General features: G+C 32.5%; 1 protein-coding gene across 1 annotated transcript; it reads left to right on the forward strand.

Moving 5' to 3' along the window:
• Positions 1–4,282: 4,282 nt before the first annotated feature.
• LOC147387466 (F-box/LRR-repeat protein At4g14103-like) lies at positions 4,283–8,423 on the forward strand. Its single transcript, XM_086420805.1, has 4 exons — positions 4,283–4,496; positions 6,734–7,680; positions 7,799–7,954; positions 8,038–8,423. Exons 2-4 carry the CDS (start codon positions 6,745–6,747, stop codon positions 8,308–8,310), a joined length of 1,365 nt encoding a protein of 454 aa, XP_086276931.1. The 5' UTR covers positions 4,283–4,496; positions 6,734–6,744; the 3' UTR covers positions 8,311–8,423.
• Positions 8,424–13,182: the final 4,759 nt, after the last annotated feature.

Consider the following 13,182-nt stretch of genomic DNA (forward strand, 5'->3'; position numbering starts at 1 on the left):
TGGTTTGCCAACTTCGTGACTTGCCAATACATTGAAGTTATAGAGCACATTGATCTCTATGGCTACTTTTTTTTTTCAATTGGTAAGTAGGTCTACTAAGCTCCCATTCTTTTATAAAGATCAAATTGAGTGCTAACGTGGAAAGTGATGTAGCGGAAGCGTGTAAATCAATAGATTTGAAAGGAATTGAGAGATTGTGTACAATGGGACACACAAAACCAATTTAAATCAATAGATTCAATTGATAAATAAGTAATTATTCAAAAGAAAATAAAGTAAAGAGTTAAAAAATCATTAAGAGAATTTAATTGTTATGTTTGAATTGATTGAATTTCATTTGTGAATCTCTTTATATATATAACTTCATCATTACAATTTAGAAACCTTCTAAAATATTAAAAAATAACTTTCTAATCTATCTATAACATAATACTAATTTCTAAATCTATTAAAATTAAATTTGGATATTTCTAAGTACTTTTAATTATAACTTAAATAATATAAACAAATTTAGAATAAATTAGAGACTAAAAAATTTAGTAATTAGACAAAATAGAAACTTTTTAAAGTTCAAATAAAATCTAATGAAACAAATTTTAAATTGCTTAAAATAGAAATATGTTGAAAACATAAGACTATAATAAAAATTGGGTTGAAATATGTTAGAAACATACTATAATAAAAATTGGGTTGAGTATGGATCCAATCAGGTTGGTCAAATCGAGTTGACTCAATTATGATTCTTCGAGATTGCCACGTGTCACGTGTCCGAGAAATACCTTTCACACAAGACTTACATGCTTTAGCTAGCCCCTACGAACCGAATTTGTGGAAAAGCTATAAACACTGATTTCACCTTAATCGATGTTAGATATAGTCTAAACTTTTTTTTTTTGATAAATTTTTTTTTTTTTGATAAATGGATATAGTCTAAACTGAGGACATACATCCCCAGTGAACTTTATTTAGAAGATAATAAGTACAAAAAGAAAAGAAAAACAACATGATTTAACTCCACACATTTTAATCGATATTAGAGCATTTTTCAAATCGACAAAAGTGCATCCTAAGACTTGATCTTCCCAAAGTTGTTTTTACTCAAAATTTTCTGATATTTTCCAAAATTTTGTAAAATTCTCAAAATTAGGGACTTGCCGATTAAATCGACGCATCAATACTTAATAAATGATTTATCAATTGAAATTAAATATGGTTAATAACTTGTATCCTCCAATCGAAAATTTTATTTTCTTCAACATTCAAATCTAAAAATAAAATTGGTATTTGAGGGAAGTTGATGATAATGTGTTTTATATCAATAAAAAAAATGATAATGTGTTTTGTCAAGAAACCCGAAAACATCATTTGTATTATTTTTCCTTTTTAAATAAAATTTTTCTGAACTAATCCGAATTAATCAAATTGAACCCCTACCAAATAATTAGTGATTCTGAACATTGTAAATAGGATTGGTGGGAAATGAAAAACAATGGTGTTTTACCACCCATGTTTTGATCGATATTAACGATAAATTTGTGTTTGCATCCCTTTCAAGGATACTACTGAGTTTCAGAAAAAAATTAGTGATTTAAACCCCCATGTTTTTATGGATATTTGCGATATACCATGTGTTTTCAAACTAACGATAGACGTTCATTGACCTCGATCTCCCCAAAATAATAAAAAATGAGTAAAGGGTCCTCACTTTCTAGTTTCTACTGCTATTCATTCTCAAGAAACATAGTTAACAAAGTTCAGATTTTGTAATTATTCCATGGAGATTCAATTTGGTTAAATTCGAAAAAATTTTGTAACAAAGTCGGGAAAATTTTGGGAAATAGAAAAACCATCTTTTTGAGTTTCTTGTCAAAATCCATCATCAGTACCTTAAAAATCATTTCTATTTTTGAGACTTTAAGGTTGAAGAAAATAAAATTTTGAGATATTAAGCCTAAGCTAAGATTTTTTACAAGTAATAACATCTAGGATTTTTATGGGAATCTTTCTCACCATTATGAAGTTTATTGGCCAACCATCATTTGTTGTAATGAGTCCAACATTTGCACAGTAGGGAACTAAGATTATCTATTGACACCAACCCTTTGAGAGTTTAAGTTCTTGATTTAGTAGCTTTTGAGTACACTTGGCCTCGTGTCATTGGTTCATCAGCTTATCACATAACTTTCAAAACAGCAAATCTATGTTCCTCATGGGGGCTTTCAATTATACATCTGCCCATTTTGTTTTTGTATACATATCACCTTAATTTGTGGTTTAATTGGATTCTTCAAAAATCAAATCGTATCGTGCTTTAAGATTTGGAGGTTAAAGACTTGAAGTAAATAGAATCTTAAGGTTGAAAAATGAGGGTTAGAAGTTCATCCAAAGATGATTGGTATTGAAAAGAAAAATAATGGATTTTTTGCTAGAGGTTGATATTTGAACGGGGGCCTAAAAAACAATTTGCTATTTTGATTAATACTAAAGTTTAATATAATCGTACAATATTCAGACCCATGTTTTCAGCTGCATAAGCCTCAAGGTGAGGCGCACCAAAAGGGTGCCGAGGCATTGGTGTGAGGCGACCAAACATCCAAGGCGTGGCTGAGGCATATAAAAGGTGTATGCCTCAACTGTGACGTGATTGAGGCGTAAGCCTTAGATGTAAATTGACTTTTAAAACTAAACAGGTTGTTATGGATGTTTTAGAAAATGATACCACATGATCAAAACAAGAAGAAGATGATATGATGATGTAAAAGCATTTCATATGGTAGAAAGATAGAAAGTGATTGGATCTTAAGATTATTTTTTACTGGTAGACGTGAACTTTTTAATTTTGTTTATTATAATGGTATTGGCTATTATAAGGGATTGAAATTTGAATTTGAGTATAGGGATTGAAACTTGAAATTTTAAAATTAGAAATATATGTTGGTTATCTTCTTTTTATTTTTAAGTAAAATTATTTATATATTTTATACTATTTTTATTTAAATCATGTGCATGAGGCTTACGCATCGAGGCATTGGAGATCCCAACACCTCGCCTCAAGCTTTAGCGTTTGAAAACATTGATTAAGACAATATAATAAAATTTATGAAAATAAGAAAATTTGAGTTTATCAATTACATTAAAATAATGCTACAAATCAATTAAAATTAAGGGGTAGACATCAAAATATCATAACAAAATACACATCAAATTGGCCTCGGCCTCTACGGATTTCTACTTTGAATAAGATTGATGTGAAACATGTGTCCTCTCCAAACTCGAAGTTTGGGATTTGTACTTCAAATAAGATTGATGCGAAACATGTGTCCTTATCAAACTTGGAGTTTAGACTTCGAACGAACACGAACACGAACCCTAATCAAACTCGGAATCCTCGTCAGTTATTATCTTCAGAAAAGAAACAAACCCTATAAAATCTCTCCCTTCGAACGAACCTTAATCAAACTCAGAATCCTCGCTAGTTGTTACCTTGGAAGAAACAAACCCTAGACTTCGAACGAACACGACCCTAATCAAACTCGGAATCCTCGTCAGTTGTTACCTTCGGAAAGGAAAATAAAATCTCTCCCCCTCCCCCCTCTACAATATTTTATTCTAAAAAAAGAAAATCAGTGAACGAATTCATAATAAACATAGCAATTTATAAGTTCATTTATGTTCTTTGATTAAATTTTTTTTTGAAAGGTATGACTTGCATGGTTTTAAAATCTCATTTGATACGTCTCGGTATTGTCTATCAACACGACAAATAGAAAAGTCAATGTATCGGACGAGATTTAAATCCCATGTTCATTTTTCTCATTGTTGAACGAGACGTCAAAACGAGTTTTAAAACCATGGTGACTTGTGTTGTTGATGATAATATAGATTAATGATTTTATTTTGTAGAATTTGATTTGATAGTAGAATGAATAATACTTAAATTTTTTTTAGATAATTAAACCATGGATGTGAAAAAGCATATAATCAATTAATCGATCAACTTTAAAATTTTAGACCAACCAATGATCAACCCAAATCCTTAGATTTATAATTTTTTCAACGCTATCACATAAATCGGATTAATCAATAAAAATTGTAAATCTTGATTAAAAAATTATAAGCCAGTTGACGGATGAGATCAAATCTTGATTAAATTTTAATTTTAACCGTTCAAAATTGGGAGTAGACGATGCCAAATGTTTCGAGATGCATAGGATCCCCTCTCTCTCTCTCTCTCTCTAGTCAAACAATGATTCGATCTCGAGTCCTTATAGAACTCCCATCTCCTCCACCTATAAAAAGGCCAGCACCCAAATTCACAGTTTTACACTCCAAGTCTCTCTCACTCACAACCCACCCACAAACAGCACTCATCCTTTGGCTTTTGGTTTGCCGCAGCACTCGTGCTCTCGCTTTCGTGCCCTTTCCATCACATCACTTCGCTTGGATTTTCTGAAGGGACATCACGGCAACCAAATCTTTTATTTCGTTTGATTCAGGTAAGTCGAATCACCCCTTTTTTTATTTTTTGTTTTCTAGCTTTTGTTAGGGAGAATCGAGTCTTTCATGGTTTTATGGCCATTCTGAGGCAATTTTTTTAATTTTAATTTTATTTTTTATGATGTTCATCTCATGATTCTAAGATGAATTAACCCTAGGTCAATTTGTTAATTTTTGCCACATCTAGTTTATTATGTGGATTGTAAATTTTTATGTGCAAAATTGGAAAAAAATTTACGATGAATTTTAATTTTGGAAAATTTCAGCTATAAGGTTTGATTGGCCAATTTGGCATATAATATTATGATCAGTTGATCTTTCACCATAGGATGTCCTTAGATTCTTTTAGTTGACTTTAGGATACTTTGACCCTAGCTTGACTTTAGTTTTCGTCCGTTGACCACAAGATGGTCTTGTTTTGTAGTAGAGATCGATTGTGTCAATTGGGTGGGTTTAGTGTCTAACACCTTCTGGAACCCGGCCGTGACTCGACCCTTTTGCCTATGTCTCTTACCCGTGTACCAATCCGGATCCATTTGGAATTATTTTTGGTTCTTAGTCCTAAACTAGTTAGTGACTCCCCAATCTCAGAAAATTCCCAAATTTCCACCAATACTTTTTATTTTACAAATTTATTTTTTGTAAAGAGTGTCAAGGGAGCTTTCACTATGGTAACATAAATCCATTCAACCTTGTCTTCGTTCCTTTATTTTATATCTTGCCTCATTTGTGCAAGGTACATGATAGTTGCACCCACCATATATGCTTAGTGCACATTAATATATACATACCACCCTAAATTGTAGTTTAAGTGGGTTCTTCAAAAATCAAATCTTATCTTGCTTTGAGATTTCAAGGTTGACGAAGTAAATAGAATCTTAAGATTGAAAAATGAGGTTTAGAAGAAGTTCATCCAAAAATGACTGGTATTGAAAAGAAAAATAATGGGTTTTAGCTAGAGGTTGATATTTGAAGGGGGGTCTAAAAAGGAATTTGCTATTTTGATTAATACAAAAGTTTAATATAATTGTATGCTATTAAGACAATATAACAAGATTTATGAAAGGAAGAAAATTTGATTTAATCAATTATATTAAAATAAGGGCTACGAATCAATTAAAAATAAGGTGTACACATCAAAATTACTGAACAAAATACATGTCAAATTGTTCTCTACGGATTTGTACTTTGAGTAAGATCAATGTGAAACACATGTCCTTATCAAACTTGGAGTCTGGACTTCTAACAAACATGAACGCTATTCAAACTCAAAATCCTCGTCAGTTGTACCTTTGGAAAGGAAACAAACCCTATAAAAACTCTCTCCCCCCACCCCAAACAATATTTTATGCTAAGGAAAAAAAATAACTGAAGGAATTCGAAATAAGCATAGCAATTAGTAAATTCATTTCCGTTCTTTGATTTAATTTAATTTAATTTTTTTTTGAAGGTGTGAATATATAAATATATATATATAGGAAAATGTTTGGCAACCTACTATTTGCCCTATGTTTTACCCTACATGTTTTGTCTTACATGGGTGGGGGATCATCCTCACCAAAAATCAGCCCACTTCAAAACTTTTAGCCCCATGTTTACAAGTTGAAGAATCGTGGACTGTCCATTTTTTGTAAACCATTTTTTATGGGTTAGAAGTTTCGGCACGGGCTGATTTTTGGTGAGGATGATCTCCTCACCACAGAGATCATCCTCACCAAAAATCAGCCCATTCCAAAACTTCTAACCCATGTAGGACAGAACACGTAGGGCAAAATGTAGGGTAAATAGTAGGATGTTGAACATGCCCCATATATATATATAGGGTCCCGTTCACCACCCTACGCTTTACCAAACGTGTTTTGTCCTACATGGGTTAGAAGTTTTGGAATAGGCTGATTTTTGGTGAGGATGATCTCTATGGTGAGGAGATCATCCTCACCAAAAATCAGCCCATTCCAAAACTTCTAACCCCCATAAAAAATGGTTTACAAAAAATGGACGGTCCATGATTTTTCAACTTGTAAACATGGGGCTAGAAATTTCGGAATGGGCTGATTTTTGATGAGGAGGATCTTCTAATCGTAGAGATCATCCTCACTAAAAAGCAGCCCATTCCAAAACTTCTAACCCATGTAGAACAAAACACGTTTGGTAAAGCGTAGGGTAAAGTGTACTGATTTTATTTTGTAGAATTTGATTTGATGGAGATAATGAATAATAATTTATTTATTTTTAGGTAATTAAACAATGGATGTGAAAAAACAGAAGGTTGCAATAGGAGGATACATGATGAGAGGAGGAAAGGATAGGATTAGTGAGTTACCTGATTGTCTTCTTCATTGCATCCTCTCTCTCCTTCCAATTGAGCAAGCTGTTAGTTCCAGTATTTTATCAACAAGATGGAGATACTTGTGGACTTCGATTCCTATTCTCAGTTTTACTTCCAATCATAAACCTGTGATGAAGTTCATAAATTTTGTGGATGAAGTTATGCTTCACCATGACATGAATATACATAAGTTCAGCCTCGAATTTTATGATGGAGTTGATGAATATTCTCATGCTCGTGTTATTGCATGGGTATCGAACCTTATAAGACATGGCGTTCAGGAGCTTAAACTCATCTTGAATTTAAAACAACCCTTTGTCTTTCCCCCCAATCTTTTAACTTGTGAATCACTGGTGAAATTGAGCCTAGACGTTGGCAATTGCATTTTCAAGCTTCCAAACTCTGCATGTTTTTCACGACTCAACATCCTACACCTTGAAGCCATGACATTTTCGGATGACTACTCCAGCCAACAACTCTTTTCCAATTGTCCTGTCCTTGAAGAGTTGGTATTTGATAACTGCAGATGGGAGAATATGAACTTTTTCCGTATTTCAGGGCCTGGACTCAAGAGATTAACAGTTGACGTTTCTTTTTTTGAAGATGTAACTGGTTTAAGGAATTCTGTACTGGAGCTTTATGCACCGAATCTCGTGTATCTCAAATATGAAAGTTGTTTACCGAAAGATTTTATTCTAAGCGACTTTCCATCACTAACTGATGCTTATATTTGTCTTGGATCAACTGAAATTGGGGGCAGGAGTTTTGAAGAATTAGGTTATTGTGCAAGTAAGTTTCTCGGAAGGCTCTGTAATGTGAAAGTTCTAAAAATACGGGGTAGAACTTTTGATGAGGTATGGTTCTTCTTTATCTAAATATTGGAATTTGACTTTAATGCATATATTGATTTTTGTTGTTGTTAAGGTTTATCTGACTTGACAGTGATGATGTTTTACTGTGCTTTGTGTTTAGATTTTCTTCAATACAAAAGATCTCTTCACCCGTCTTCCCACATTTAATAATTTAACCAGTTTGAAAGTGAGTTCGGGCGTCTATCGTCCAAATGGAAGAACACTGTTGGACTTGCTCCAAATCTCACCTAATCTAAAATACCTGGTCTTTGCTGAGGTAATTCACCAAGTGCACATTTCCTTGTTGAATCATTTAAAATTTTTTGTTGCAAATATATAATAATTCTGATTTTCATTCAGGCCTTTACTGTCGATGAGAAAGAGTTTTTGACATATGGAAAGGTTCCTCAATGTTTGTTGTCACACCTCAAGAAAGTTAAATTTATGTGTTTTGGTGGGAAAGACGAGTTCGATGTTTTAAAATATTTATTGAAGAATGCCAAGGTTTTGGAGAGGATGGATGTCTTTTTTAGTTTAAGTTTATCAAGCTATCCAAAGAAGAAACTGGAGATTGAGAAACAAATACTAATGCTTCCGAGATGCACGATGAACAGCGTAATTAAGTTCTCCTAATGCATTTTACAGCTATTTGTAAGATACTACTTTCGAAGGTCTAAAACATGTCAGACCTAATGACTTTGTAATTGATTGTACATCAATGAAACCCTTGTGTTTATGTCCCAAAAGTTGACTTATATTTAATACCATTTTCCCCAAAGAGGTCATATATTGGATGGAACGCCCATGTGTGAGTTTTATCTAATCGTTTTGAATAAAATGCTTGGCTTGGAGTTCTTCATGGAAGGTTGAAGATGATGGCAAATTACATTGCTTAAAAATTTTCTGGATGATAGAAATTTAGTTTCGAATAAAATTTTGTTTATTTCTCACATCGTTTTGTTCTAAATACGGCGAACCACCTCATATTTTTTCCATTTCTCTTATAGTGCATGGATTTGGAAGATCTTACTCATGGTCAGTGTTAGCAGGATTGGAATTGAAACTGAATCTACTTTGAAGAAGTATCTCCTTTATGGAGTGAGTTTTCCAAATAAGAAAATTTATATAAGGGGTGTCAATGGAAACAAATTTAATGGGAATCAAATTGAAACTGAAAACCCTCATTCTGGTTCCCTTTTTATTGGAATTGATTAGGGCTGAACCTAAAATGAAATCGCACTAATAAGTACTAGAATCACCAGATTCTATTTGATGGGTACCCGAAACCACCTTATTTTGTCATTTTTTTTTTTGTATAATAGATAATTTAAGGTTTTCCATTTTAAAATGTATTATATAAAGTTCTTAAAATTTTCATATAAATTATTCGACAGAACTTAAAATGGACCATATCTTCTAAAAGTTTATTATATTTTTTTCAAAAGATGAATTTTAATTTTTGAAACAAAAAAAATCATTAAACTCATATCCTTAGTAGAACAAAAAGTAAGTAAATTGGGGTTTGGTTAATGTAAAGGCACATATTACGATGCATTAAATACACCTTGGAAATAAGCATTTGAGGGAATTTTTGGTGGGAACTAAATATATTTAAGTACAATTTAGGTAGTAAATTTTTTTTAGGTATATTGAATGCATGCCTTAGAACTTAGAACTTAGGGCACATGTTAACAAGACCCATTACTTGGTGATTTGATAATTGTTTTTAGATAGCTTGTTAATTTAAAAAAAAAAAAAAAAAAGATTTTATAATGATTCAAAATATTTTTTTCTCATTTGATTCTTGGGAATCAGAATCGATAAGTAACAATGATTTTTTGTGGTTCCGATTCCACTCAGTTTAGAGCTGAAACCAACAAGAATCAAAACTAAAAAAAAATAATGACAATTATATATGATTCTAAGTAACATAGGAACCTAATCGAACGACGCATTAACACTCGTAATGCTATATGCAAGTTTTTGCACAACAATTTACCAACTTTAGAGGGAGCACAGTAGAAGTACTTTTGACAGTGATTGCACTCACTTGGGGGATGGATGATAGCAGATGAAATTTGGGCCTTACAAGTTTGCTTTGTGAGAGAAGGGATGAGTTTGATATTAGTGCTGAATTTTTTCAAGGTAGGAACTGTTCTCTTTGGGGACCCAATATAATGCACTTTGGGTACTATTTGGAACTTGGTTTAACATGTATGAATGACATATTGTAAATAAGAATGAACTTCAGTTTTAGACCCCTCCCTTACAAAGATAAAACTCCTGATCCAGTGTTACAAATTATGGCTGGCAATGATTTGAAATATACCCAATGTCCGAATCAGTTAGATCCGAAGAAAAAACATGAAAAATCAGATTTTTGGATTAGATTTGAATTGGATTCTTAGATCTGAAATAATTTCGGATCAGATTCAGATCTAACCCAATCCACTCCGAAAAAAATCTGATTAGAAGTAAGTTCTTTCAATTACTTCTTGCTTTAACAGTCTATTATAATTTAGAATCTGTTTGTTTCAAGAACATAGAACCAGAACGACAATGCGCCTGGATGTAATGGAAGCACGACAATTAGGCAAGGTGGAAAACTATTGAGCTCACAACACATTTCTTCATAATTTCTCCGATCATTCAGCTGGTCTGCCAGCTTCATGACTTGCCAATACATTGAAGTTATAGAACACATTGATCTCTATGGCCACTTTTTTAGTTTTTATTAATTTTCTTTTTCACTTGGTAAGTAGGGGCTATTAAGGCTCCCACCCTTTTACAAAGATCAAATTGAGTGCTAATGTAGAAAGTGACGTAGTTGAAGCATGTGAATCAATAGATTTAAAAGGAATTGAGAGATTGTGTACAATGAGACACACAAAATCAATTTAAATCAATAGATTCAATTGATAAATAGACAATTATTTGAAAGAAAACAAAGTAAAGAATTCAAAAGTCATTAAGAGAATTTAATTGTTATGTTTGAATTGATTGAATTTTATTTTTGAATCTTCTTATATACATAACTTCATCATAACAACTTAGAGACCTTCTAAAATATTAAAAAGTAACTTTTTAATCTATTTATAACATAATATTAATTTTGAAACCTATTAAAATTAAATTTGGATATTTTTAAGCACTTTTAATTATAGTTTAAATAATATAAACAAATTTAGAATAAATTAGAGACTAAATTTTTTTAGTAATTAGACAAAGTATAAACATTCTAGAGTTGAAATAAAATCTAACGAAACAATTTTTAATTTGCTTAAAATTGGAATATGTTGAAAACATATGACTATAGTAAAATTGGGTTGAAATATGTTAAAAGACATATGACTATAATAAAAATTGGGTTGAGTATGGATCCAATCGGGTCAACTTGAACTAGGCTGGTCAAATTGAGTTTACTTGATCAAACTAAGTCAACTTGGTTAGATCTAGATAAGTTGATTTAGCCATGAAAATTCTCTTCTCTTTGTCTTTTTATGTTCAATTTTCTCTAAAAAATCAAGAGTGATGTGTTCTATATCAGGCCCCCTTTTTTGAGAAAACGCATCTCCGAGTTTGGTGTAAGAATAGAAAAACCATCCTTCAAAAAGTACGGATATGTTCTTTACATTGAATATTAGGGAGATGTGTATATCATTAGACAAATTTACTACATAAACATTATCATTTATCTTCTTCAAGATAAAAAGATGCCCAATTTTTTTTTAGCTTGGTCTTGTTGTAAATTTTAACGGGAAGTGATCTTTATTAAGATAAATCATGATCAAGTCTCCTTTCTTATAATTCTTGAATCTTCTATGCTTATCGACACCAGTTTTATACTTTTCATTAGAAGTTTCAAGGCTCTTCTTCCTTTGTTCGTGGAGTTTGTGAATGTTTCTCAATCATGTCATTGGTTGTCATGTTAGAGTTGGGCAAAATAGGAAGTTGCACTAGGTCCAAAGTATGATTAGACGCTTTGAAATAGACTATCTGGAAATGGTGTGTAGTCCGTAGAGCGATTGAAGAATGAATTAAAAGTGAATTCAGCCTATGCAAGTGCCAAGTCCTATTGCCTCGATTTTTTTATTGGAAATGTGCTGAATCAAGTTGCCAAGAGTATGTTTCACAAATTTCATTTGTCCATCCATTTGAGGATATGCGGTGCTTGAAAATTTAAGTTCAGTTTTCAATCTAGCTCATTAAATGTTCCAAAACTCACTCAAAAACTTAGAGTCATGATTCGAAGTGATGGTCTTAGGGATGCTATGTAGATGTATGACTTTATGAAATAAAAGGTTGGCTATATTCACCACATTGTGAGTCTTGTGGCAAGGGGTTCTTAGAAAAGCGATCAACCACGATGAAGGTTGAATCATTGCCTCATTGTCGTCGAGGTAGCCTAGCATAAGCCAACGTAGGCTCTCCTATGCTATCTCCAATGATGGCCCCTTCCCCACCTCTGTTATCTCTTGAAGATCCATCAGTCTTTAGTTGCACAAAGCCCCTAGGGAATGAGTCCATTGACAAGTGATTGGAGACCTGTGGAAAAACTCAACTTGGATGCCCGAGGATTGAAGAATAGGAAGGTTGCATGATTTCTCAAAAAAAAAAAAATAATAAAAATAAAAATAATAAATAAATAAAATAAAATAAAATCAGGACTCCTAGAGTTACATGAACCATATTAGATTGCTCGATACTCCATAAGAGGAGATTGTTTGGCTGTGTGATGTTCCTGTCATCACAGAATTTGTGTTGTCCAAATATTGGAACCAATGGGAAAGATCGATTGCCATTGTTGATCAAATCTGGTTAATGCAGCTATCAATTCGATCGTGCAAACAGGTCATAGGGTGCCCAAATTTGACGTTCAAGACCAATTTGATATTTTAGAAGATTGGTTGTTGAGCCCATCCATTGGTATCAATGGCAGTTTAAAGTAATTGGGCAATCTTGGTGACATGATGAATTGGTAAGGCATAATGATTTAACTTTATTGGAATTGGTTCAAAGATATACTTAACACAATAAAAATCAAATTGTGATGGCTGTTTTCAATGAAATGAAATGTCATTTTTTTGGGTCGCCGCGTATTACGAAATTGAATCTGGGAAAACATATAATGCATTGGTGTTTGGGACCTATTCTAAGATTTAATGCTGGTCGATAGGACTGTTTTCATGTGTAAATTTTGCAAGATTTGAGGTGTTAGGAAAATTTGTGTTGGCATTGTTCTGATTCCAAAAACACATGTCTTTGTCTAGTCATCTAGTTTGTTGGAGATTCAAGGTTTGGGAGTCTAAGTGCTTTATTTAGTAACTTTTGAGTACACATGGCCTCGTGTCATTGGCTCATCAGCTTAGCACATAATTTTTAAAACAACAAATCTATGTTCCTCATGGGGACTTTCAATAATACCTCTGCCAATTTTGTCTTTTGTATACATACCATCCTAAATTGTGGTTTAATTAGGTTTCTTCCAAAATCAAATCATATGTT

Source organism: Akebia trifoliata, chromosome 13 (genome assembly GCF_017979445.1).
Source record: "Akebia trifoliata isolate Shusen 1 chromosome 13, ASM1797944v1, whole genome shotgun sequence".
NCBI classification, from domain to species: Eukaryota; Viridiplantae; Streptophyta; class Magnoliopsida; order Ranunculales; family Lardizabalaceae; genus Akebia; species Akebia trifoliata.

Excerpts from the sequence above, each read along its gene's own strand:
- LOC147387466 (XM_086420805.1), top strand. The coding sequence starts at position 6,745 with ATGGATGTGAAAAAACAGAAGGTTGCAATAGGAGGATACATGATGAGA. Across the intron at positions 7,681-7,798 it reads GGGGTAGAACTTTTGATGAG|ATTTTCTTCAATACAAAAGA; the intron begins GTATGGTTCTTC and ends CTTTGTGTTTAG. Across the intron at positions 7,955-8,037 it reads AATACCTGGTCTTTGCTGAG|GCCTTTACTGTCGATGAGAA; the intron begins GTAATTCACCAA and ends ATTTTCATTCAG.